At 37.6% G+C, this 25,086-nt stretch overlaps 2 protein-coding genes across 4 annotated transcripts in view; both read left to right on the top strand.

The window, feature by feature from the left end:
- LOC125358452 (renin receptor-like) overlaps positions 1-9,085 on the top strand; it is an 83,318-nt gene extending 74,233 nt beyond the window's left edge. The window contains exon 2 of the mRNA XM_048355587.1: positions 7,270-9,085. Within this exon, the coding sequence (XP_048211544.1) occupies positions 7,278-8,471 (1,194 nt within the window). The 5' untranslated portion in view covers positions 7,270-7,277 and the 3' untranslated portion in view covers positions 8,472-9,085. The remainder of the gene's footprint in view (positions 1-7,269) is intronic.
- Positions 1-25,086, top strand: part of Fto (FTO alpha-ketoglutarate dependent dioxygenase) — a 390,959-nt gene that overhangs the window by 74,232 nt on the left and 291,641 nt on the right. The gene's annotated exons all lie outside the window — the stretch shown is intronic.

The following is a 25,086-nucleotide window of genomic DNA, read 5'->3' as shown; positions in this document are numbered from 1 at the left end:
CATTGGAGTTGGGCTACCTGAAGAGAGTCATGTACTTTGACTTGGGACTGGAAAGAACCGATGCCATGCACCTTAAGGTTTTACTATTCTATTGTCTTAACCTGGCAGAAGCAGAAATGGAGAACTTGAGCCATTGGCTCCTGAAATCTCTGGAAGGCTGTTGGCTTGTGATAGGCAGTGTTAGGATTTTGGTTCATGATCCATGGAAGCTTCAACAACTCCTCCTCCTCCTCCTCCTCCTCCTCCTCCTCCTCCTCCTCCTCCTCCTCCTCCTCCTCCTCCTCCTCCTCCTCCTCCTCCTCCTCCTCCCCCTCCTCCTCCTCCCCCTCCTTCCCCTCCTCCTCCCCCTCCTCCTCCCCCTCCTCCCCCTCCCTCCCCCTCCCTCCTCCTTCCTCCCTCCTCCCTCCTCCTCCTCCTCCTCCCTCCTCCTCTTCCCCTCCTCCTCCCTCCTCCTCCCTCCTCCTCCCCCCCCCCCCCCCGCCTTGGTAAGGCTAGCAGATGAAGGTTCAAATTTTTGCTGTACCATTCTGGGGTGGAATCCAGGATCTTGTGTGTGCCAAACAAACAACGGTCTACACCCCCTAGTTTCTTACCATACCACTTCTTCTTTTTTTTTTTGGCCAGTCCTGGGGCTTGGACTCAGGGCCTGAGCACTGTCCCTGGCTTCTTTTTGCTCAAGGCTAGCACTCTGCCACTTGAGCCACAGCGCCACTTCTGGCCATTTTCTGTATATGTGGTGCTGGGGAATCGAACCCAGGGCCTCATGTATATGAGGCAGGCACTCTTGCCACTAGGCCATATCCCCAGCCCACCATACCACTTCTTGGCTATGTCTTTGCATACTACTAACCATGTCTAAACTCACTTGTTTATGTAGGGAAGATTTATATGACAGTGAAAAGAGAGAGCTTGCTTAAAATGTTTTGTGTAATGTTCCCAGCTTGAACCTTTCAATAGTATGATGAAAGCTGTGAACCCTTTCCCCAGAAAGGTGCTCATGTACTCACACTTCACAGTTACTTTTGTGAGTTGTGATGTCTCTGAAACCCACTTTAAGAATCTTTATCAGATGATAGTCCTTATGGGAGAAAGCTGATTTTTTCTTTCTTAGAGAATCAAGGCTTGGCATCCTACAGTTTCTTACTAATGTTAATTGAATAAAAGAATTTAATTTCTGGATCCCTTCATTACTTTGAACTTGACATTTAGTTTTCTATGCACTAGGACCTACATCACTGCCAGCTTGGTAAGCTAGTCTGGATGTGTCTGTAGCCATTGTTCTGACATAGATATCTGAACGTATGGTTTGGCCTTATGTATATTGTAAAGAACTCATGAGATGCTTGAAAAATACTTTCAATTTAGAACAGTGTGTACATGTCAAGAGTCAGCAATTGAGGAATAACACATCAAAATATATGAGCATTCTAAATTGGACATGGACATGACAGTGAAGTTTGAGAATTCATCCTTCCCAGAATAGAAGATCTTAGAGCTAGAACATCTTAGAGGTCATTTAGCCTCATTGGTTCAGAGTGATTAAATGATTTGTTCAGGGTCTCTCAATTGGAATAATAGTAGAGCTCAGGGTCTATAACTTTTACCCTTATCTCGAATCAGATTAGTATTTTCCAGCTCTTCTGAAGTCAGTATCTTTCATTGACATCTGTGTAGCTTAAAGGTCTTCTAGATAAAATGTAGCCATTTTCATGCTGAATGACACTCATTACTGTCTATAATTGGCTTATTTATTTATGAATATTTATCCCTATCTTTCTCTATCTTTACAAAACATAAACCACACAAGGACAGGAATCTTTTTGTCTTCTTTAGCTCAATCCATATAGCTTAGTAGGTCATAGGTGTGTAATATACTTTGATGGAGAATGAGGAAGGTAGAATTACCTTTGCATCCTAATAACATCAGAAGAGTTGGGATTTCCCTCATCTTTATCAGTAATTTAATTGATATTCATTCAATCTTCTATATCTGAGACACTGTACCTGGCATAGGAAGATATATGGTACTTAGATTCAGGGACCTAAAGTCTAAATACAAAAATACCAAATTAAGAGGACCAAATTGGACCTTCAGGTTTTTCAATTAAATTTAATTTGAATGCATACTCCCATTATGTTCTATGACTTATCTACTTGCTTTGTTCATTTAAGTGCCTGATTTGTGTTCACATTATATGTTCTGTAGGTCAGTGCATTGCATACAGAAGCAATCTAGACCATTCTCCTGGACTTTTTGAGTTAGTGGGGATAGGGTGTTCTTAGAAGATGTACCCCAGTCCCACCTTTTTCTAAGGTAGTCTTGCAAAAACAATAACTCAGTAGGCAGTTGTAGTGAGCCAGCCACCTCAAGCTAGATACCACTGCCTTTATAGGTGAGTATTGCATGTGAGTTCTTGATCTTATGATGCAAACCTGGTATTCTATATGAGTAGCTTCTTCTCAAAGATTCTATGTACATTTCAGTATATGATTATATTCTAGGAGGCTCTGCAGAGTCTAATAGTATGCGTGCTGCCTGTATACTTACACCTGAAAACTCTCTGAAATTGTGTAGATAAAAGAATCTAAATATCAAACTAATAAAACCTAAATTGGGAACGATCCCACATGCTCTCCTGTAATTTTTTCGTGTGTGGTTTAGCACTTTATATAGATTCAACTTATAAATTGGCTCTGGAATGGTTACATGCTACCTTTTAAGACAATACTGTATGTGTGCAGCTAAAGAGATGGATTGTGCTTTTCCAGGATTTTTCTTCCTTGAGTTGGAGGAAAGATAGCAGACATGTATTAGTGGACCTGCAAATAGGTGAGCTGTCAGGGTGTTGGCTGTGATAGGCTCCTCTGGGTGGAATTCAGGGCATCTTACCAGCAAAAAGAAGACTAGACTTAAGGGATTTCACATTGGGGCTTTACTTCTTATAACTGCTGAAGTGCTAAATTGGGTGTGACAAATCTAACAGGTAATTGCCAAGAAGGTTTTATTACTGGTTATTGAATAAGTAAATGATGCTCATGTTAGAACTAAACAAAAAATATCAGACTGTTTTAGAGTTAGAATTCACATATTGCAAATGTATTCACATGTATCCAAGCCTTTTCAATGTGCCCATTAACTTCATTTTCTTTGCCAAGGTGGAGTAGTATGTGGTGTTACAGAGGAGGTGAAAGTGGAGAGGTATTATGATTTAGGAGAAATTATGAAAGAGGTTAGGATGGGAAGCAAGGCTGTTTTCTTATAAGGTGGTATTAAATGGCTTTTGGACAACACTCAGATCTAAATAATTGTGTTAGAGCTAAGCTTTTGATATTATCCTAGCTTGAATATAACCTATAATTGTGGGATCAGTCTCAGTAGATTTCATTCTTTAGGAACTTGATTAGTTTAATGAAAATAGTTTTAGAAGTCATATTGAAGCACAGTAAAACTAAGATTACATCCTTGTCTGGAGACTTGTACATGTGAGAGGGTTTTTTTTTTGTTTTTGTTTTTTTGCCTCCTCGGTTCACTGCTGAATCTCATTAAGTAGAAAGATGCCTTGACCAAAATAGACAGAAAATAATTGAGTGAAAGAAGAAAGGAAGATACACTTGTCTCAGCTTTCATGGAGCTTACATTCTACTGGGAAAGACAGACAAATAGTAAGGACAGGTCAATAAACATGCTTATGACAGTTTGTCACTAGGTTGAGAGTGCTGTTTTTGTTAGGATGATTTGGGAATTAATACATGAGAACACAAAACTTGTGCAAAGCTTAGGGAAAAGGATTATTTGAGGAACAGAAAGAAGGCCTGCATGACTTGAGACTGGTGACTGAGAGGGAGACTTGCTATAATTAGGAAAGATAGTCATAGCAAAGAGTGTAGATTTGATTCCATGTGCAGAGGGAGCTCATTAAGAAGGAAATAATATATAAGCAAGGGAGTGGCATGATTCCATCTGCTTTTTAAAAAAGAGACGTCTGATTTCTATGGAGATTAGACTATAGGCTGGGGACAAGAGGAAGGCCAGAGGAAACTTTGGAATGTTGTAGGTGATGGTAAAGGTCACTTGCCTCAGCAGGGTAACTGTGGAAATGAGGGGAAGTGGATTGATTTGGAATGTACTTTGAAGCAGAGAAAATTGTTTAGTGGTCACAGGGTTGCATGAAAAAGTTGACATACTAGAGAGTGCATAAACACCCACACATTATTTTTATACCATTTGGCCATAAGTGAGAAGGGTCCTCTTTAAACTATGGGGATTACTAGTTACTATGGGTGGAGAAATCAAGCCATGTGTGCTGCTCAGAGGAGCAGCACGCTGATATGGTTCTGTGGTTCCAAGCATTTTTGATAGCATATATTCAAAGACAGAATGGCAACACAGACTATTGTGTCTTTTGGCAGATCAGAGCATACTAAAAATAAAATTTAACTCTGCCTCTTGAATGAAATAGGATTCAATAGAGGTTATCTCAGATGTAGTCTATAAGATAATTTGCCTCCTGATAAAAATGTCAGTTACACATTTAGAATGTCTAAATTACTATTCTGGATTCCTTGTGGCTGTTTTGAGTTCATTGATTCATTTGGATAGTCTGTTACTCTGATATTTTAATAGGTAACTGTTAAATGAAGTAGAAGAGCATCAAAACAAACTGAAATGCTAATAAGTGGTACTATCAAATTATTAGCTTAAGGCTGTTATATAGAGAGGCTAAATGTGACCTGCATACTGGTCCTTTAATACCTCCATTCTTATTAAGAATCCCACATCGTCAATTGCTAGGGCAGTAGTATTACATTGCAACTTGCATGTCCGAATTGTGGAGCTTGCTGTCTATGTCATCAATTTATGGGCCAATGATAGCTAAGTGAAAAGAGTTCTAAATGTTATTGCTGTGTTATTACTGTGTTCCTCTTACTGGAAAGTGCAACTGGAAAATTTAACTTGTTGAATTACTCTGATTTTAATAATCCTAAAAATAGACTTGAAAGGGACTTTTTTCACATAAAAGTTACCTCTGATCACTTAGGTTATAGATAAGGAAAGAAATTTTTCTGACTTTGAATAGTAAGTGTAAATATACTTCTTGGCCCAAGTTAAACTAGCTAACTGGAATAAAAATCTTTTTTTGGGGGGGTGGTATTTGTGTGGTAGTTTCCAGAATTGTCACTAATGGGATAAAACTTAACACTGATTTTAGAAGACTCTCATATAAATTTAGGACTTAACACTAATCCTGATGTGGTGGTATATGTCTGTAAACCCAGCACTCTGGAAGTAAGCTGGAAGATTAGTAAATTCAAGGTAATCCTGGGCCGTATAATGAGTTTTAGACCTACCTAGACTGTATATCAATATTGTAATGCAAAGAAACTAAACACCAAGCAGACAAGCAGAGGACTGAGAGAGGGAAAGAAAGAAAAAGAGAAGGTGCAGGGGAGAGGGAGGGAGGGAGAAAGAGGGGGAGAGAGAGAGACAGAGAGACAGAGACACTGAGTAGAGGGGGACTGGCAATGCAATGTTGACAAGTGAGTTTTGTTTCTTTTTTAACTGAGTTTTCAATTTTTTACCCTCAATTTAATTTTCTCTGCAAGTCTGGCATGTTTGACAATAATATAAACATCTTTGATTTTAAGATTGTATAGTGTGTTACTAGACTAGCTGAGCCAAATAAAGTTGTAGTTAATCAAGTGATAAGCTCAAGAGAAGACAAATGAGTGTAGATTCCATGGGATTGATGGAGATCTAGACCAGTCAGTGACTTCAGACTGATTTTTCTTTTATTGCTGGTTTATGGAAAAACAAACCCAGAAACAAGTGCTCTAGATTCTTGTGATTGGTTTACTTTGGGCTTGGTTTACTCTAGGCTAGTCCCTTATCTTCTGTCCTTATCAAATCTTCCTCCTTTACTTAACCTAATTGTGGGTAATTCAGAAATGCCATGTTTTGTTCCATGGAGTTTGTACAATGCCTGATGGGAGTATCATTGAGAAACCACAAAATAGACTGCAATTATTTCCCACCATGTAATGTCCTGTTAACATTTATAAATTATTTGCCCTACAGGAGTGACAAGTACAGATTTCTGGGAACAGGAAATTATAATACAGTAGATCTTCCTCAGAGTCATATTCTAACTAAAGCTTGTAAATTCTCCTTCGTCTTTATTCCTTCTTCACTCTTAACTGCCTTTCCCATCTGTGATTATGTACTATTCTGCATTTGATATAAATTTGACCTCATGGTCAACATCATCTTCCTTACATTGTCTTTTGGACAATAGTTGTGGTAGTATCCTTTCCTCCTTTTACTTCTCTACCTGTTTTGTGCTTCTTTGGTCTCCAGAAGGGCAGTTACCTTGAAACAGCCTCCTGGGTATAGAAGATTTTGAGCATATGTTCCTTATTATGGTATATTTTCTCATCTAAGCATATTGTGTAAGTAGTAAAAGTTCTATTTGAATGAATTAATCACATGCCAAATTTCACTGTGAAAATCAAACCTTTTAGTTTAAGATTGTAGAGCATTTACAAAGCTGAAGTATATCACAAAGGGATAGCTTACACTCTATTATAGCTGTGTATCTGGAAATTATTTATGATTACCTATCTGACTATGCTCTTTGACATACCTATAGATATAAAGATAGTCTCTGAAACAAGGTTTTCATGTGCCAAATTTAAGGCCTGGATTGAATTTTATGGATGAGAGAGTTACCTTGAAAATGGAACCATCGGCACAGGCTCATGTATAACTAGCAGGCAGAGCTGTAATGAATTGCAACTTGAGCTCAGATCTGCGGACAATTCAGAGAACACAAACAAAAGCAATTTTCCCTCTCATGAACTAGATGGTTCTCCATAAGCAACATGTACTACTTTCTTTTCAGAATGCTGTTCTGTAGCTTAGCTGTTAAGACTTTTTGTGGTTTAGACTTAATATGACTGACATTCCTCTGCCTAGATAAACTTGACAGTTCTCTTGGGATTTGATGAAAATTTCCTAACTTTGAAGTTAGAGGAATACTCTTTATTTCCTATTAGGCAGTTGTGAACCTTTTTTCTATTTTCATTCCCTGGTGATAAAAAACAATACCTGGTCACTCTGTTTGGGAACAGTATGTGGCCTCAGACCCTTAAGACTATCTGGTTTAGAAATCCTATCAAGTGCTTAGGAGGGTTTTTGGAATTTTTTTCCCTAGCCTTTCTCAACTTTTTAATGTCTTAAAAATTATTTTCCTTTCTGTCCTTCAAATATAGTGTTTGTAATGCTTTTTAAGAAATTGTGGCGGCGGACTCTGGGAGTAGAAACCAGCTCGAGCAAGTCACCTCCTCCTGCTACTGTGGTCGCCGGTGTCCCACCGGCGGTTTGTGTCGCCTTGCACTGCTGCAGCAACCGCGGCACGATGACGACTGTGTTCCTCGTACTCCTGTCCTTGATGGTGGCAGGTGTTTTGGGGAATGAGTTTAGTATATTACGATCACCAGGGTCTGTTGTTTTCCGAAATGGCAATTGGCCTATATCAGCAGAGCGAATCCCAGATGTTGCTGCATTGTCTATGGGCTTCACTGTGAAAGAAAACCTTTCTTGGCCAGGACTTGCAGTGGGTAACCTATTCCACAGGCCCCAAGCTACCATTATGGTAATGGTGAAAGGAATAGACAAACTGGCCTTCCCCACAGCAAATGTCATCTCCTACCCCTTGGAAAATGTAGTTCCTTTTAGTCTTGACAGTGTTGCAAATTCTATCCAGTCCTTATTCTCTGAAGAAACTCCTGTAGTGTTGCAGTTGGCTCCCAGCGAGGAAAGAGTGTATTTGGTGGGGAAGGCTAACTCAGTGTTTGAAGACCTTTCAGTCACATTACAGCAACTCCGGAATCATCTGTTTCAAGAAAACTCCATTCTCAATTCATTTCCTCTCAATTCTCTGAGTAGGAACGAAGAAGTTGACCTGCTTTTTCTTTCTGAACTGCAAGTGCTTCATGAGATCTCAAGTTTGTTATCTCATCACAAACACCTAGCTGAGGATCATTCTCCTGATTTGTATTCACTGGAGCTAGCAGGTTTGGATGAAATTGAGAAACGTTATGGCAAAGACTCAGAACAATTCAGAGATGCTTCTAAGATTCTCGTCAATGCTCTACAAAAGTTTGCAGATGACATGTACAGTCTTTATGGAGGGAATGCTGTGGTAGAGTTAGTGACCATCAAGTCCTTTGACATGTGCCTGGTGAGGAAGACGAGGACTATCCTTGAGGCAAAACCAGAGAAGCCAATAGTTCCCTATAACCTGGCATATAAGTATAATTTTGACTATTCAGTGGTTTTCAACCTGGTACTTTGGATGATGATTGCCTTGGTCCTGGCTGTTCTCATCATCTCTTACAACATTTGGAACATGGACCCTGGATATGATAGCATCATATATAGGATGACAAACCAGAAGATCCGAATGGACTGAACTTTCCTTATGTCATATTTACACAAGGGGTTTGGAAATTGGTCAATTTCTTCAGATATATCTTGTAGCGTGATTTAAAGTGTAGATAACATTCTTAAATTTATCAAAATGAAAAAAACAGCAAATTTTGTTCTGTTTTGTGTGGGTTTTTTTTAGACTGAATTATAGTATTACTGTGAGCTGAATTCTGTGATACAGAGTCTATATTATGCTCAAATGTTATAGACATTTAATAATGTAATTTCTATTCTATTTAATAAATGGAAGAATGCACTGAAAGAAATATAAAACACTTAGAATAGCTTGTGTTATTTATGTTGGGAAATGCACTGGATTTATTAGAGAACTTAGGAATGCTTAAATTTCTCACGTAAATGTCTTGGTTTGATGTTAATATCTCTAAAACAAGAGAAAAGATTTTTAAGTTAGAGCAGCCCTAAGATACTGGATGTGCTCATACAATTGATTAATTTTAGAACTGACAGGATAGCTGTTCTTTTTTAAAAGCATTTCTGAGAGTTTGGTGATCTGTATAGTCTAATAAAGGTATGAGAAGTACTAAGCCAGGCCAGATGTTGGTGGCTCTTGCCCATAATCTTAGCTACCAAGGAGGCTGAAAGCTGAGGATCGTGGTTTTAAAGACAGCCAAGGCAGAAAAGTCTGAGACTCTTATCTCCAATGCACCAGCATATGGTTGAAAATGGAGATGTGGCTTAAGTGGTAAAGCATTAGTTTTGAACTTAAATGGTAGTATAAGAGTACAAGGCCTTGGGTTTAGTATTGTTGCAAGCTCTAGAATTGTCACAAAAATAAGAAAAAGTAACAAAAAACTATATGAAACCAGATTTTTAGGGGACATCTTGAAGCATGAATATAAAATATTGTGATTTCAGTAGCTTTCCCCATGTCAAGGTACTATGGTTTGTGGTACAATTGCATTCTACAAAATATTAAGAGGAAATGATTTATACTTTTCATGTGAAAGTGGACCAATGTATACAAAGAGTGACAAAGCTACTGATTTAAAAAATGGTGGTAGAACATAATATCATTTACCATCTAAACCACTTGTAAGTGTTCAAGTCCTGCCATGTTACACACATTCTTACTGTTAGTTAACCATCACTACTGCCCATCTCCAGAACATTTTCATTATTGCCTACTGAACCTTCGTAGCCACCACACAGTATCTCCCTATTTCTGCCTTCCCAAAGTCCCGTTTCTTTCTTTTTTTTTTAACTGTATTTTTTTGTCTTTTCTTTTTTGGTACTGGGGATCAAACCCAGAACGTTGCACTTGCTAGGCAAGCGCTTTGCCACTGAGCTACATCCAGCCCCCAAAGTCCTGTTTCTTTAAGTTGGACTAGTCTAGCTACCTTTTATAAGCAGATTCACAGAGTATTTGTTCTTTGCTGACTGGCTTATTTCATTTACCACAATTTTTTCAAAATTTATTCATGTTATAGCATGCATACACATTTTATTCATTTTTAACACTGAATACTATTCCATGATACATTTATATTGCATCTTGTTTATCTACTCAGCTATTATTAGACACTTGAAATGCTTTTACTTTTTGGCTATTGTGAATAATTCTGCTATGAAGATAGATGTATATTTAAGTTTTTATTTTTACTTCTTTTGGGAATAAACTCAGATGTAGAAATACCAAGTCATGGTTATTCTGTTTTTAAGTTTTTTTGAGAAACAGCCCAAGTGTTTTCCATAGGGGCTGCACCATTTTATATTCTTAACAACTGTGTATAAACATTTCAGTCTCTCCACATTCCTGCCAACAGTTGTTATTTTCTGTTTGATTTTGTTTGTTTCTGATAGTGGTCCTTGAGGGTATAAGATGGTAATCTGTTTTTGCTTGGCAAACATCTATTAACTTTTCTGGTCTCAGTTTAGATGTTGCTTCCAGGGGAGAGCCTTCCATGAGCATGTCTAATCCACCTTTTCAGTTAGGTACTGTGGTTCCACACTTGATTTCTGTGTCATAGAACTTCCCATATTTAATTGTAATTTGATGGTTTCACTGACAGTTCTACTGTGTGTTGTATTCCATAAAGGCAGAGGTCATGTCTATCTTGACCATTGTTGTTTCTTTAGACCTGCCTGTCAGTGGTGACAGTGTCTAGAATGGGATATGTCTATGTTTAAATAGACATTCCCATCTCATACTATGATAGACAGCTGGGTTTTGTAGACAGGACTCACGAATTTAGCTCTGACAGTAGCTTTCTAATCTTGAATCAAGATTATATCTAAGTCTTGGTATTTGCTTCTTTAAAATGGGGAGATCTGCCTCATCTTTATAAGGGTTTTGATGAAGGTTGAAAGAGTTAGGATGGATTAAAACTGCCTCCTACAATTGATAAGTATGGGCAAAATGAAGAAGAAAGGAAATAGAACTCCAAAATTTGTAGTCACTCTGATGATGACATTACCATATGATTGGAAACAGGAGAAACAGATTTAAGAAAATCAGGCAAGAAAAACATTGGCTTTGATTTTGTTCTTGAAGCCCAGATGCTAGTGGGACCTTCTAAAATGTGACATTCTAGGGACAGTTTTAAGTGTAGGTTTGGACCAAATATGAGATATAGAGAGTAATCTGTAATGAAGTCATTTGAAGAAAATGAGATTGCCTAAAGGAAGAATGTTTTGTAGAGTGAACAGGGTGAAAAGGATAGACAGCGATTGCTGTAAGGGCAGAAGAGAAAAGACTTGAAATGGAGAAAAAGGGATTCTAGGGTGAAGTAATACAAGGGAAGGAATATTACAGAATCAGAGAAAATAGAGATGCTGGTAACCGTGTCTGTTGCACTAATAATGCCTCAGAAAGAATGGTGCTGTTTTAGCGAGTACAGTTGACCATTGACTTTGGCAAAATTTGTTTTAGTACAGTGGCATTAGTTAAGTCAGACACTGAGGGGCCAGGACTAAATTGACAGTGGAATTCTAAACATTTATCCTAGATTGCTCTTCAAGATGTTTGGTAGGGAAAGAAAATATTGCACATGGAGGTTAAATAATTTGTTCATGGCCACATATCTAATAAGTGGCAGAGGCAGGTTTTGAACTGCTAGGGCTGGTTCTGGAGCCTGTGCAGTTATATTATGTAGGCTATACTCTTCCACATTTTTTTTCTTGTGGTTGAGAGCTATGTAAATATCTATGAGCCTTCTGTTAAGAATAGAAACAGTCACTCAGAAGAAAATCTGGTGCTGTCATTTTTATATCTCAGATAGGAATTTATATTTTATAGTACAGTTAAGTTGCTCATGTGATGCTTAGGTTAGGTTGTAAGCCTTGGCATATTTGCAGAAGAATAGCTTCATTAAAATTATTCATTTTTTATCAGGCAATCCAGCAATAGACATTTTTCATTAATGGTATTATTGGAAGAGGAAACTTGAGAAAATTTAATGCATAAATTGAAATCAGATTAAAAACATGCTGATGAAATTATAGGAGTTCTTTTCCATGCTTCAGTCAAGCAATGGTGAAAATAAGTAATATGTATGGACTTTCTGGGATCCTGAGAATGGAAACATGAAAACAAAAAGAAATATCTACTTATTATGAACCTTGAAAGTAGTTATTAATGAGGTATTTTTCTTTAACTTTTCATTCCTGCTAGAAGAAACTGATAGTTGATACAGCTGTGTCAGCAGCTAAGGAATTTTTTTTGGTTGTGTTAAATAACATATCCTATCTGGTATAATTCACTTGTAGCTATGCAACAGGAGGTATTTAATGTCTGATTATGCTGCACTTGCTTTGGAAACAGCTGAGAGCCTACAAGGGACAGTTAGAGACAAAGGGTTCTTAAATGGACAGTCATTGAGGTCACTTACTGATGGCTTTATTGCAGCCTCCTGCGCATCTGTTTTCCCATGGCAGGTTGTTTGATCATGCTTTAATGGTTAAAGCTTTGTAAAATTACAAAGAAATCAGAAATCCCATGGGTCTCAAGTGTGGTTATTTACAGTTGGACTGCTGGCAGGAAAATGCTAAGTTTTATCATATAAATGCTAAGCTGGGTAAGACACCTGGTGAAATCTCATGGAGAAATCTCTGCCCTCTGATCTTTGAATGCACTCCCAAGGCATAAGATTTCAAGGTGGAAAGTACCCTGAAATATGACAGAGAACTTGGCTTTGCATCTCAACAGGTATGGCCAGGGATTCACTTAGAAGTGTAAAAGGTTGTATTACTAGGTTGGTGGAACTAGAATGTAGGCAGAATGGCATGAGGAGTTTTAATTAATTCTGTTATCTCTTTTTTATGGTTTGGAATGATACTGCCTTTGGTATTGTATTCACTTACAAAATCATAGACAATATTTGATTGTGAGGAAGAATGTAGGTTGAGTGGTATCTCTGTTTGCAGTGGAATTACTTTGGAGTTGGCTCAAGGAACTCATAGTTGTATGGCAGTCACAGTGAATAGAGTACAAAGATGTTAGAATTGTTTTGTCTGAGTCATTGGCCAGTAGAAAAGGCTCTAATATAATATTTTAGCTTATTGTTTTGGTATTAGTAGCATATTGTTCAGGTATATAACCTTCCCCCAAAGTTCTAGTAGTTTCTTTTTCTTTTCTGTTTGTTGTGGATGTGTGTCAGTCCTGGGGCTTGAGCTCAGTGGCCTGGGTACTGTCCCTGAGCTTTTGTGCTCAAGGCTACCACTTTACCACTTGAGCAACAGCTCTACTTCTGTCATTTTTGGGTGATTAATGAGCAATAAGAGTCTCAAGGACTTTCCTGCCTAGGCAGGCTTCGAGCTGTGATCCTCAGATCTCAGCCTCCTGAGAAGCTACGATTACAAGCATGAGCCACTAGTGTCTGTCTTTATACTCTTAAAATTGATGACTCTAGGTGAAAACTTCAAAACTAAGTCAGTTGGATACATAGCTTGGATATTCAAGTTATCTTAACAGCTTAAGTAAAATGTTGAATCTTTAGTTTTTATTTTTTTTAAACTTCCTTTGAGAGAAAACTTTCCTTGAGATGAAGAAATTGTATAGCTAACCTGTGCTTGGAAAAGTTTTACAGTGAAAGGTACTGTCTTAGAACATTTTAAAATGTTGGAAGTGGAGACTTCCCTGAAGTAGTAGAACACCAACCTTGAGTGAAAAAGCCAAGTAAGCATGAGGCCCTGTGCAGGGTTCAAGTCTCAGAACCAGTGCTACTACATGCAGAAGTATGCGCCTGTGCACACACACACACACACATAAAAAACTAAACCAACAAAAAATAATATTAGAAAATATAATACCACCTGCCACAAGCAAGGCAAGCTCTGCCAGTGATTCAGTTATTCCTTAGAAAGGTGTTCATGGTAAAAGAGGAAATGAAGATAATTATACCTAATCAGATTGCATAAGATGTATATTCATTGTCTTTGTATGACAGTAAAATAAAGTACAGATTCTTAGATTAAGGATAGGAAAATATAAATACAAGAAAAGGTGAAAAAAAATCAGGAACAAGCATTTCATAGAAGTGCACTCATTGAAGATGTCACTAAGTATATGAAAAGTTATAAGGAAATGTGAATTAGAATGGAGAACTTGTGATCTGACAAGTTTCCAAAGATGTAAATGTTTAGTAATAACTGGTGATTGAGTGAGGGAAGGGGATTGTCTAGTGATAGACATGAAAATTGATATCAGGAGGAGAGCAGTTTCACAATATGAATTAGAAACTTTGAAAAATACAAGTGGATCTTTTGACCTAGTAAATGTCCTGGTAAGAATTCTTACCCTAAAGAAATCTCTGCCTTGTCAAACTATTGCAATGTGTGTGTGCCCTCTGTTCCCTCTGCAACTGCAGAGACAAGACATTAAAAAAGAAAAGAAAAAAAAATCATAGCTCAGCTTCCAGACAAGATGGTGTTGTAGGATGGCGAGATAACTAAACCAAGAGTTAACAAACCGGACAGATGTGTAGTCCTACAACGGTGTGGATATGGCAACAAAGCATTGCAGGTTTGCTCTCCAAGAATTAAAAGGCAGAAAAAGTGTTGAAGGTAAACAGAGTAAGCTTATTTGAGAGTTAAAGGAAAGCCATGGAAGAAAGTAAGCAGAAACTCTTCCTCTGGAAAGGGGCTGCAAAGAAGATGGAGTCATCTTGGAGGGTGTTTTTTGTTTCCCTTATTTATTGTCAAAGTGATATACAGAGAGGTTACAGTTTCATATGTTAGGCCTTGGGTTCATTTCTTGTACTGTTTGTTACCTCCTCAGAGGGTGGTTTTTATATTCCGGGCTCCTCCCATATCTTCTCTCCTAGACTTTGCACTGATTGCTTGATAGCTGTGTATGCACTGCCCTTGCTCTTTTCATTGGTTGAGCGGGCACCCAGAGCATTATGGGAAGACATGGTTGAACAGGAAGAAGCATTTGAGCAGTAACTCAAGGCGCTGTGGGAAAAGGAAATGTCATGGGGCTGGGAATATGGCCTAGTGGCAAGAGTGCTTGCCTCTTATACATGAAGCCCTGGGTTCGATTCCCTAGCACCACATATATAGAAAACGGCCAGAAGTGGCGCTGTGGCTCAAGTGTCAAGAGTGCTAGCCTTGAGCAAAAAGAAGCCAGGGACAGTGCTCAGGCCCTGAGTCCAAGGCCCAGGACTGGCAAAAAAAAAAAAAAAGAAAAAAAGGAAATGTCATGATGGGACACATGTTACCAGCTACATATTAGGTCTGCCACTGTTTATCCTTATCTAACAGTTCCATGTTCTCTCCCAATAGGGACTGAAAGTTCACCACCTGAGCTGGGCCTGGAATTAGGCCCAGTACTTGAAGCCAAGGGCCCGGTTGAAGTGACACTTCTCATAAAAGAAGACCTAGAAATGTACTCTCCCCACCCCCAGGCAGTAGTTTATATGCAGCTGTGGGTTTGTGGGGAGCAAAAGAAGGGAGATGTAGCTTCCAGCCAAGAAAGGGAGTCAGGCTGTTTAGCTGTGGAATGATGCCAAGAGAACCATTGAGCTCCATGGGACTGTCATATAAGGCTTCATCCAATAGTGATATGGGGATTCTTTTTTTTTTTTTTTTTTTTTGCCAGTCCTGGGCCTTGGACTCAGGGCCTGAGCACTGTCCCTGGCTTCTTTTTGCTCAAGGCTAGCACTCTGCCACTTGAGCCACAGCGCCACTTCTGGTCATTTTCTTTCTTTTTTTTAATTTTTATTTTTTTTTAAGTTTTTTTTTTTTTTTTTGGCCAGTCCTGGGCCTTGGACTCAGGGCCTGAGCACTGTCCCTGGCTTCTTCCCGCTCAAGGCTAGCACTCCGCCACTTGAGCCACAGTGCCGCTTCTGGCCGTTTTCTGTATATGTGGTGCTGGGGAATCGAACCTAGGGCCTCGTGTATCCGAGGCAGGCACTCTTGCCACTAGGCTATATCCCCAGCCCTTTTTTTAAGTTTTTATTATAAAACTGATGTACAGAGAGGTTACAATTTCATATGTTAGGCATTGGATACATTTCTTGTACTGTTTGTTACCTTGTCCCTCATACCCCCTCCCCCCTCCCCTTCCCCCCCCCCCAGGTGTTCAGTTCACTTACACCAAACAGTTTTGCAAGTATTGCTTTTGTTGTTGTTTCTATTATTTTACCCTTTGTCTCTCAATTTTGGTATTCCCTTTCAATTTCCTAATTCTAATACCAGTATACACGGTTTCCAACATACTCAGATAAGATTACAGAGACAGTGTAGATACAATCACAAGAAGGTGATACAAGAACGTCATCAATAGTAGAAACTACAGATACACATGGGATGTTGAAAGTAGTTACAACTGTGATATAACAATCATTTCCATAAAATGGATTTTCTATATATGTGGTGCTGGGGAATCAAACCCAGGGCTTCATGTATACGAGGCAAGCACTCTTGTCACTAGACCATATTCCCAGCCTGTGATATGGGGATTCTAAGGAAGGTGACTATAGAACTATGGTGGAGGACAGGTGAGCTCAGATGGTATGAGAGGAAAAGAAGAGGCCAAAAGCCTTTCCCTCAGACTTAGCTAGCTGTTAAATGCAACTCCAAAACACTTGAAGAAAACAAATACCAAGAATAACAAGAAACAAAATCCACAGTGGGACCAAAAATTAATTCTAGATGAGATGAATCTCTTTATAGAAAAAATAATCAAAGACCAAAAGAAGCATGTTCATATTATTTCAAGAGATACAGACATCACATTGGTTAAAATGAAAATTTAAAATGTCTCAAACCATGCAGAAATGGCATAGAAGATGACAAAAACCAGTTGCAAATTTTCCAAATAGTGACTACAGTTATAGAAATATTACACGTTTTGGTTTTTATTTTAAGACAGGATCTCAATGTGTAGTCTGTCTGGCCTGCAACTTGAGATTCCCCTCCTGCCTCAGCCTCCTGAGGGCTGGGATTACAAGCATGTACTACCACATGTGGCTGAAATAATACATTTAGTAAATGTAATAATACTATTAAGAACAGTGATGACCTGAGAATAGTGAGGAATCTACTTAAAATGTAATGTGAAGATATAAAAGATTTTTTTAAAAAGGGAAGACACTTGTGTCCAGTTGGAGACTTAATTTATGTCTGATATGAATTCCAGAAAAAACTAAGTGCTGAGAATGAGAATTTTTCTGGTAGAATTATGAGTCTCGATATTTTGAGTAGTAGCATCATGTTGAAACTTAGAACATAAGGGATATAGTGGAAACATATTGTTAGGATAAAAAAAAAACCAAACTCAGCAGATCGCTTCAGAAGAAAGATTCATATTAGCAGCAATATAGGCTAGAAGGCATGGAAGATTCTAGGCAATTTTGTTGTTCTTTTGGTACTAGAGATTGAATCCAGTATCTTCTAGTCAAGTGCTTTGGTGTTTGAGCTAGGCCCCAGCCCTTTTGTTTTGGGTTTTTTTGAGCTAGGCCCCAGCCCTTTTGGGTTTTTGAGGTAATGTCACAAGAGAAAGAGAGGAGCAAGCAGGAGGGCTCCCCAATTAGAGAAGGCCAAAAATTCTCAGTTTTGCTTCCCAGTTCCCTGAAAATCACAGGAACTCAAGATCCACAGGCAAAAAGAACTGCAAAATGAACTAAGAGAAGCTTCGACAGAAAGGAAAACTTACAAGGTAGGAGTTTAGCAGAAACTTACATGGTAGAGCAGAGCAGAGCAGAGCAAAGCAGGGAATAGAGAGATGAAGGGGAGAAAGGAGCACCCCAGACATGTAAATGTGGGAGTAAGAAGCTCATTGTGGCAGTTTTCATACTCACTAGTCCTCCTTCCTGTAGCTGGGGAATTGGGTTGACGTTTTCTCTGGAGAAGTGGTCACAAATCTGTCACATAACCTGTCAACCTTTAACCCTATTGTGGACCCAACAGGTTTGGGTTAGCTGTAGTCTTCTGCAAGACTTGGGTATCTACTTTTAGTGACCTTCAGCAGTGCTGTCTGTTCAAAGAATTATCTTTTATTTTCAGATTAAATTACTCTTCTTGGGATACTGCGAGACAGCATATAAGGGAAGGGGTGTGGTTTTTTTACTTATTGTCCAAGTGATATACAGAGGGGTTACAGTTTCATACATAAGGCAGTGGGTGCATTTCTTGTACAATTTGTTACCTTCTGCTTCAGCTATTTTCAATGAAAGATTGTTTAATAGTCAATGTCTTAATCATTTGGGTGTGGCTTCTGTTTAGAATTTAGAATTGCCAGCAAAAGGCAGATAAGCAAAAGTTGTTTTGCTAAATAAGAATAACTCCTAAAGGAGTTTGCTTTCTAGAAAGCTTTAAAATGCAATTTTATTAACAGACAACCCAGGTTATCTTTTTGAACAAATCTTGATGATATATTTTTCAAGAACTTTTTTCTTGTACAAGTTTTAGACCTTATTAGTGTTAGGTTAATAATATCTTTATTATTAGTGTTAGGTTAATAATATCTTTACTGGCCTTTTAATTGTTATAGGGAGACTTTATTTTTGTTTTTCTTATCTTTCTGGCTAAAATATTAAATTTTCTTTTCATTTAGGGCTGACTTTTAGTCAGTTGATTTTTTTTTTCTTTTTCTTATTTTGTCATTTAAACAATTTCTTTTTTCTTTTTTTGCCCATCCTAAGGCTTAAACTTGGACTGGGTGCTGTCCCTAAGCTTCTTTTTGCTCAAGGCAAGTGCTCTACCACTTGAGCCACAGTGCCACTTCTGGCTTTTTTGAGTAGTTTATTGGAGATGAGAGTCTCATGGAGTTTCCTGCCCAGGCTGGCTCTGAACCATGATCCTCAGAACTCAGCTCCTGAGTAGCTAGGGTTACAGGTGTGAGACATTGGTGCCTGGCTCATTGAAACAATTTCTAGGGTAATCTTTAATATTTTCTTTTTTTCTGACTATTTATTAATTTACTTTTATTGTAAAGGTGATGTACAGATAGCTTCCATTTACATGAGTCAGATAATGAGTACATTTCCTTTTGAACAGTGTCACCTTATTCCTCCTTTTCTCCCAGTTTTTTCCTTCCTTACCCCTTCCCTGATAAGTTGCATAGTCCATTTTCAACTTAGTGTCTAGTGAGTATCACTACTGAATTGTTACACCTTTGTTACACCATTTGTGCTTCCCCTTACCCTCCCTAAATCAGATAAATTGACATACAGGACAAAAAGTTCGGAAATAAAAACAGTGACAAAGGAAAAACAAACAATAATACAAAAGTAAAGCAAAATCCCTCGTTTTTCCATTTCTTGGAATTCGTTTTGATAACCATTTTTAATTAATTTGAATTAATAATAATTTTAAGAATAGAAATATATTCAATAAATAACCTGTGTTCATCTAGTTCATTTGTAAACATTCGATAAACATTTTTTATGATCATATGCACATAGCTATTGAGCCTTTGTGATCCTGTCCTCAGAATATCCTTTTTTGGACTCACTCCTGTTTAATTTTTCATATCCAAGTGTATTTTTGAATATTTCTTCTTTTTCTAGTTTCTTCAGGTGCCACAGTTCTGTAGCATTATGTATGTCACACTGGTATATTTAATTTTATCCAGTTTATTTCTTCATAATTGAAGTGAATTTCTTGCAGGCAACATGTAATTGGGCATTGCTTTTCAAGAAAGTCATTCTGACAATTTCTGCCTTTTAATTGATTTTAGACTATTTACCTTTAAATTTGTATTTATTTATATGGTTGAATTTCACTGTATAGACATATACATATGCATATGCATATATAGCTTTTTTTTGGAAGGAGGATACTAGAGTTAGAATTCATACTCTCCCATTTGCTCAGCGAGAACTCTACTGTTGAACCATGCTTCCAGCTAATTACACTATTTCTCCATGTCTCTCTTTCTCTCTGTTGGCAATATTGGGATATTGAACTCAAGGTTTTGTGCTTGATAGGCAGGCACTCTACACACACACACACACACACACACACACACACACACACACACACAAAATTTCAGTTTTATAACAAATAAAATCATTTCAAGATTTCTAGTACCCATCATTATCTCTAATAGAGCCTTCTTTGAAGTGACATTGTTTCAATTCATATGTAAGAATTGTACAATATACTTCCCTTATGCTTTTATGATACAATATACATATATAGTATAAGTATACATAAGTTATAATACTTATACATATAGTAGTTTTACAATATAACCTTACAGTATCCTTTCTCTTAGGCCTTTAACTTCTACATGTGATACATATATGTATCTAGTTTTCAAAGTTTAATTATGCAAACATATGCTATAATCCACACAAGGTACTATATGATTTTTTTTTTGCTTTAAATAGTCAAGTATTTTCTTTATAAAAATTTAAATAACGATGAGTAAAGTTTTCTATTTCTGGTGAAGTCACTGTTCCTGATGCTCTTCATTTCTTCAAGTAGATTCAGATTTGTGTCTAGCATTCTTTTCTTTCTGCGTGAAGGTCTTCCTTTATCATTTCTTATGGTAAAAGTCTGCTGGCAGTGGTTTTTGTTTTTTCCCCCTGCTTTTGTATATCTCAAAAGTGCTTATTCTATCAGCATTTTTTTTTTTTTTTTTTTTTTGCCAGTCTTGGGCCTTGGACTCAGGGCCTGAGCACTGTCCCTGGCTTCTTTTTGCTCAAGGCTAGCACTCTGCCAACTTGAGCCACAGGGCCGCTTCTGGCCATTTTCTATATATGTGGTGCTGAGGAATCGAACCCAGGGCTTCATGTATATGAAGCAAGCACTCTTGCCACTAGGCCGTATTCCCAGCCCTCAGCATTTTTTTTTCAAGTGGGACATTTCTCTACCATCTTCTTGATAATACTGCTTCCAGATGATGTTTAGTGTTATTTTATGGCTTCTTCATGTTCAAAGATATTTTTCTCTACTTGCCTTTAGTTGAGTTTTTCTTTTCACTGATTTAAGTAATTTAATTTCTAATGTGCTTTGCTGCTTTGTAATTTTTGATCTTGGAGTTCCTGAAACATCTTGGATCTATAATTTTAAAGTTTTATCAAATTTGTAAAATACCTGGCTATGCGATTTTTATTTCTCCCATTTGTCTCTCTTCTTTTGATGACTCCAAGTACATGTGTTAAAGTGCTTAAAATCATCTCGCATGTCATTGATGCAGATTTTTTTCTGTATTTTATTTAAGTAATCTTTACTATGTGTTTAAGTGCATTATTCTTTTCTTATATAACTATTCTGCTTTGAATGCTATCCATTTCTCTTTTATCTGAATTCAGAATTGCCTTTTTAGAATCTTGATTTAATTTTATGAATCCAAAACCAAAATGCCAGTGATGTCTTGCATTTTTGTCTGAAGTACCTTGGATCACAATCCTCTTTATTTTTGTGTTGTGCCTGGGATGACAGATGTGTATTATCAAATCTAGCTGTTGGTTGAGATGGAGGTCTTGCTACTTTTTTGTCTTGGCTGGACTTGAAACTATAATCTTCCAGATCTTTGCTTCCTGAGTATCTAGGATATATACCTGGTCAAAAAATATTATGTCATATATCTCCTTTTTATGTATGTCTTGAAGATTTATCAGATCTTGAAAGATGAATATTTCCTTAGTTTGGGGTGATGTGGAGTATGGTGAGAATGAATTTGTATTGTACTTGAGAAATGTGAATGAGTTGTGTATCTCTCATGACTACCAATGCCATATTTTGGCAGTACCTTAATAGCTCTGGGAGGCCTGAGGTTTTCTTATTTATTCTAAAATTCTACAAATTTGTTGTATTAAAACTCAGATGACCTTTGTGGCTTCCTGATCATATTTAATTGATGCATTGTATACACACTCATACACACACATACATGAACACACATAGACAAAATAAACTTTTACTGAGATTGTTTATATATTTCTCCCAGGTCATATAGGCAAATTAATATCTGGATTTATCATGTAGGATTGATCTGTGGTCTAAAGCATAATTAGGTGAGGTTCATGTAGATTTTTTAATAGATAATTTATAACTGGTACATAAAGCTGTCTTTTTTCCAGACACAAATAACAGAAGATGGTCACCAAAATGTACTAAGGGCTTTCTGTGTGCCAGGTAGTGTTCATGGATCTTTATATGGGTTTCTTAACCCCTCATAGCGAGATATGAAATGAGTCCCATATTATGTACTGCACTGGTACAAGTAATTCTGGAACTCACAGTTCAGCTCCTTGACTTGTGCTTTGATGCATAGAAGCCCTCCCACACCCTGCCTAAAATCTACATAGTTTGTAGTTTGCAAAATGCAGCAATTTAAAGTTATTTTTTACTACTCCTGCACAAAAATTCTGTGAACCATTGTTTTACAGTTGAGGAAATGGTTGAGAGAGGTTGAGTCAGGTATGGTTCCACACCTAGGAAGTGCAAGAGTCTGTTCTCACTCCTGCTTCCTAAATCATGTTTCCATTTTACTACTTTTTATTTCCATGCGAATCAGACAGGAAACATCACATTTGTGGACATAGTTGAGAGTCTTTTTTTTTTTTTTAAGATATATAGAAGATGTTTGTTTTGACTTCTTTTGCCTTAGCCAGTTCCTTCTGATCTTTCCAGTTTTATTGACATGGGTCTTCCTGACCCAGTAGCACCTGTCTACAAACCAAATTGGGCTTATACTTGCTTGAAGGTGACATTATTGCTTATACAGTGAATGTTCACTGGCTTGTATTTGTGATTGTATTTGTGACAAGACTCAGGTACCATCAATACATTTTTTATCTTATCTGACTACTACATGGAAAAGGAAAACTGGAAGAATTAAGAGGTGTTGGCATCATGGTCCAAAGAGGCTTGAAGAGATAGGAATAAGATGAAAAGTGTAGGCCCTCTGTATGTGTTGCTAAGTAATAACCCAGTTAATTTATTTATGTAATTGCTCAAGATACTTCACCCCTACTTTCAAGCCTCAGCTACTCATAGTCAAGCCAGGGCTTAAGTCGTTGAAGAAAGTTTCTGCATCCTATTCTTAAGTTTGTTTTTTTTTTTGGCCAGTCCTGGGCCTTGGACTCAGGGCCTGAGCACTGTCCCTGGCTTCTTCCCGCTCAAGGCTAGCACTCTGCCACTTGAGCCACAGCGCCACTTCTGGCCATTTTCTGTATATGTGGTGCTGGGGAATCGAACCTAGGGCCTCGTGTATCCGAGGCAGGCACTCTTGCCACTAGGCTATATCCCCAGCCCCTATTCTTAAGTTTTATGGTTTTGCATTGCATGTGCCTTATTAGGTCCTTGTTCCTGTTACTTGCAGGAGTAATGAAAATGGGCAGTAGCCCACATGAATAGCCTTCATGTACCTCCTACCAAGCATCTCCTGCTTGCTGTGTGGCATTTATGAGCAGCTTGATGTATTTGACACAATTGTGACAGCAAAGAAGCGTGTGGGTAACACAGTGTGCTTTAGGTCCCAGCTGTGTGGATTTATCTATGCATTAGGCTAAGGAGCAGTGGTTAGCCAGATCTGACAACCACGTGTGAGCCACTCTGCCTCCACACCAGAGAGCAGTTTAGTGTGTTGTGTGTTTACCTTTTGGCTGGATTCAACACAGAGAATATGTCAGAGCTGTGCTCATCTATGACAGGCTCCCAAACACCTCATTTTCCTGTGGATGGAACTATGTGCTTTTTAAAACATTTTTTGTATTGAATTCCATGTTAAGAATTAAGAATGTTTGAATTGGCAATCATAATACACTGAGCTGGCTATTTGTTTACATTGTTCAAAATAATATAAAATAGAGTATTTTGAAGGGTTTTGCTCCTATGCCCTTTGTAGTCACTTCCCATCTTTCTTCCTGACAGATAATAGTTGGTCATTTATCCTATGTATTTCCACATGTTAATGCAAGTGGATGTTGAATCTTGTGGGGTTTTTTTTAGAGGGGAGGGTTGGGTTGGGCCAATAAACACTTTTATTTTTATTAAGAAATGCATATGTTTTATCCTACACTTATTATTTATAACAAACACATTTCATTTGTATACATTTATGCCAGATTCCATGAAAGTATATTTTTTCTTGCAATATTGAATCTTAGGATAACACATAGACATACAAATGCATGTCTAAATCTATGATACAGATATAAATATACTGTGAGAATTTTGACACTACTTGTGGATATTAGGTAATAGAATTGAAAATTTCTGTTCATTTTTGTTTATTATATGTTTTTGTTTCAAGTAAGTCTCGGTTATTTTAAAATTTTTACTTCTGTTTACTTAATTTTATGCTTATATATTGACTGTACAAAAGAATGGATTACATTGTGATATTTTGATACCTGCATAGCATGTGTTGATCATATTGACTTCTCCTAGTACCTTCTCCTGTCTCCTGTCACGTTTCTTTGTTTTTGGAGCTTTCTTGTGCTGGTGTACTAGGGCATGAAATCTGGGCCTTGCTTTCTAGTTTGGTGCTCTGTCACTTGAGCCATGCTTTTCAATCTTTTTGCTCCTGCTCTTCTAGCATGCTAGTTATTTGGAGATAAGAGTCTCTCAGATTTGTCTACTCTTAAGCTGGCTTTTGATCTCAACCCTCATATCTTGGCCTCCTGTGCATGGAATTACACATGTGATTCCTTTGTGCTAGCTTCTAGGGAGGTTTTTTTTTTTTTTAAGAAAAAATTTTATTTTAAGGGTGATATAAAGAGGGATTATGGTTACATAGTAAGGTAATGAGTACATTTCTTGTGAGCATTGTCATTCCACCCTCTTTTTCTCCTACTTTTCCTCCACTCCCCTTCCCCTAAGTTGTAAAGTTCATTTCCAACATATTGTCTTCTGAATATCACTGTTGCATTGATTCACCCTTTATCCTTTTTGTCACCATTTTGTTATTACCCTTCCCTTCCTTATATCAGATAAACACATATACAAGACACAGGGTACTAAAATCAGAAACAGTGACAAGGGGGGATAAACCAAAGAGTGAGAAAAAATTAACTTCACACAGTACATTCAAAACAAAACAAAACAAAACAGACCCAAAAACCTCTTGTTTCCATATCTGGAAGTTCATTTTGATTAGCATCATTTTATATGGTCGTATGTACATAGCTGTTGACCTTTTGTAATCATCTTCTAGGACTATCTCAGACATAAACTATTAT

The sequence above is a fragment of the Perognathus longimembris genome, chromosome 10 (assembly GCF_023159225.1).
Source record: "Perognathus longimembris pacificus isolate PPM17 chromosome 10, ASM2315922v1, whole genome shotgun sequence".
Classification (NCBI taxonomy): Eukaryota; Metazoa; Chordata; class Mammalia; order Rodentia; family Heteromyidae; genus Perognathus; species Perognathus longimembris.
Note: the sequence above shows the minus strand (reverse complement) of the source record. Positions and strands in the feature narration are given on the sequence as shown.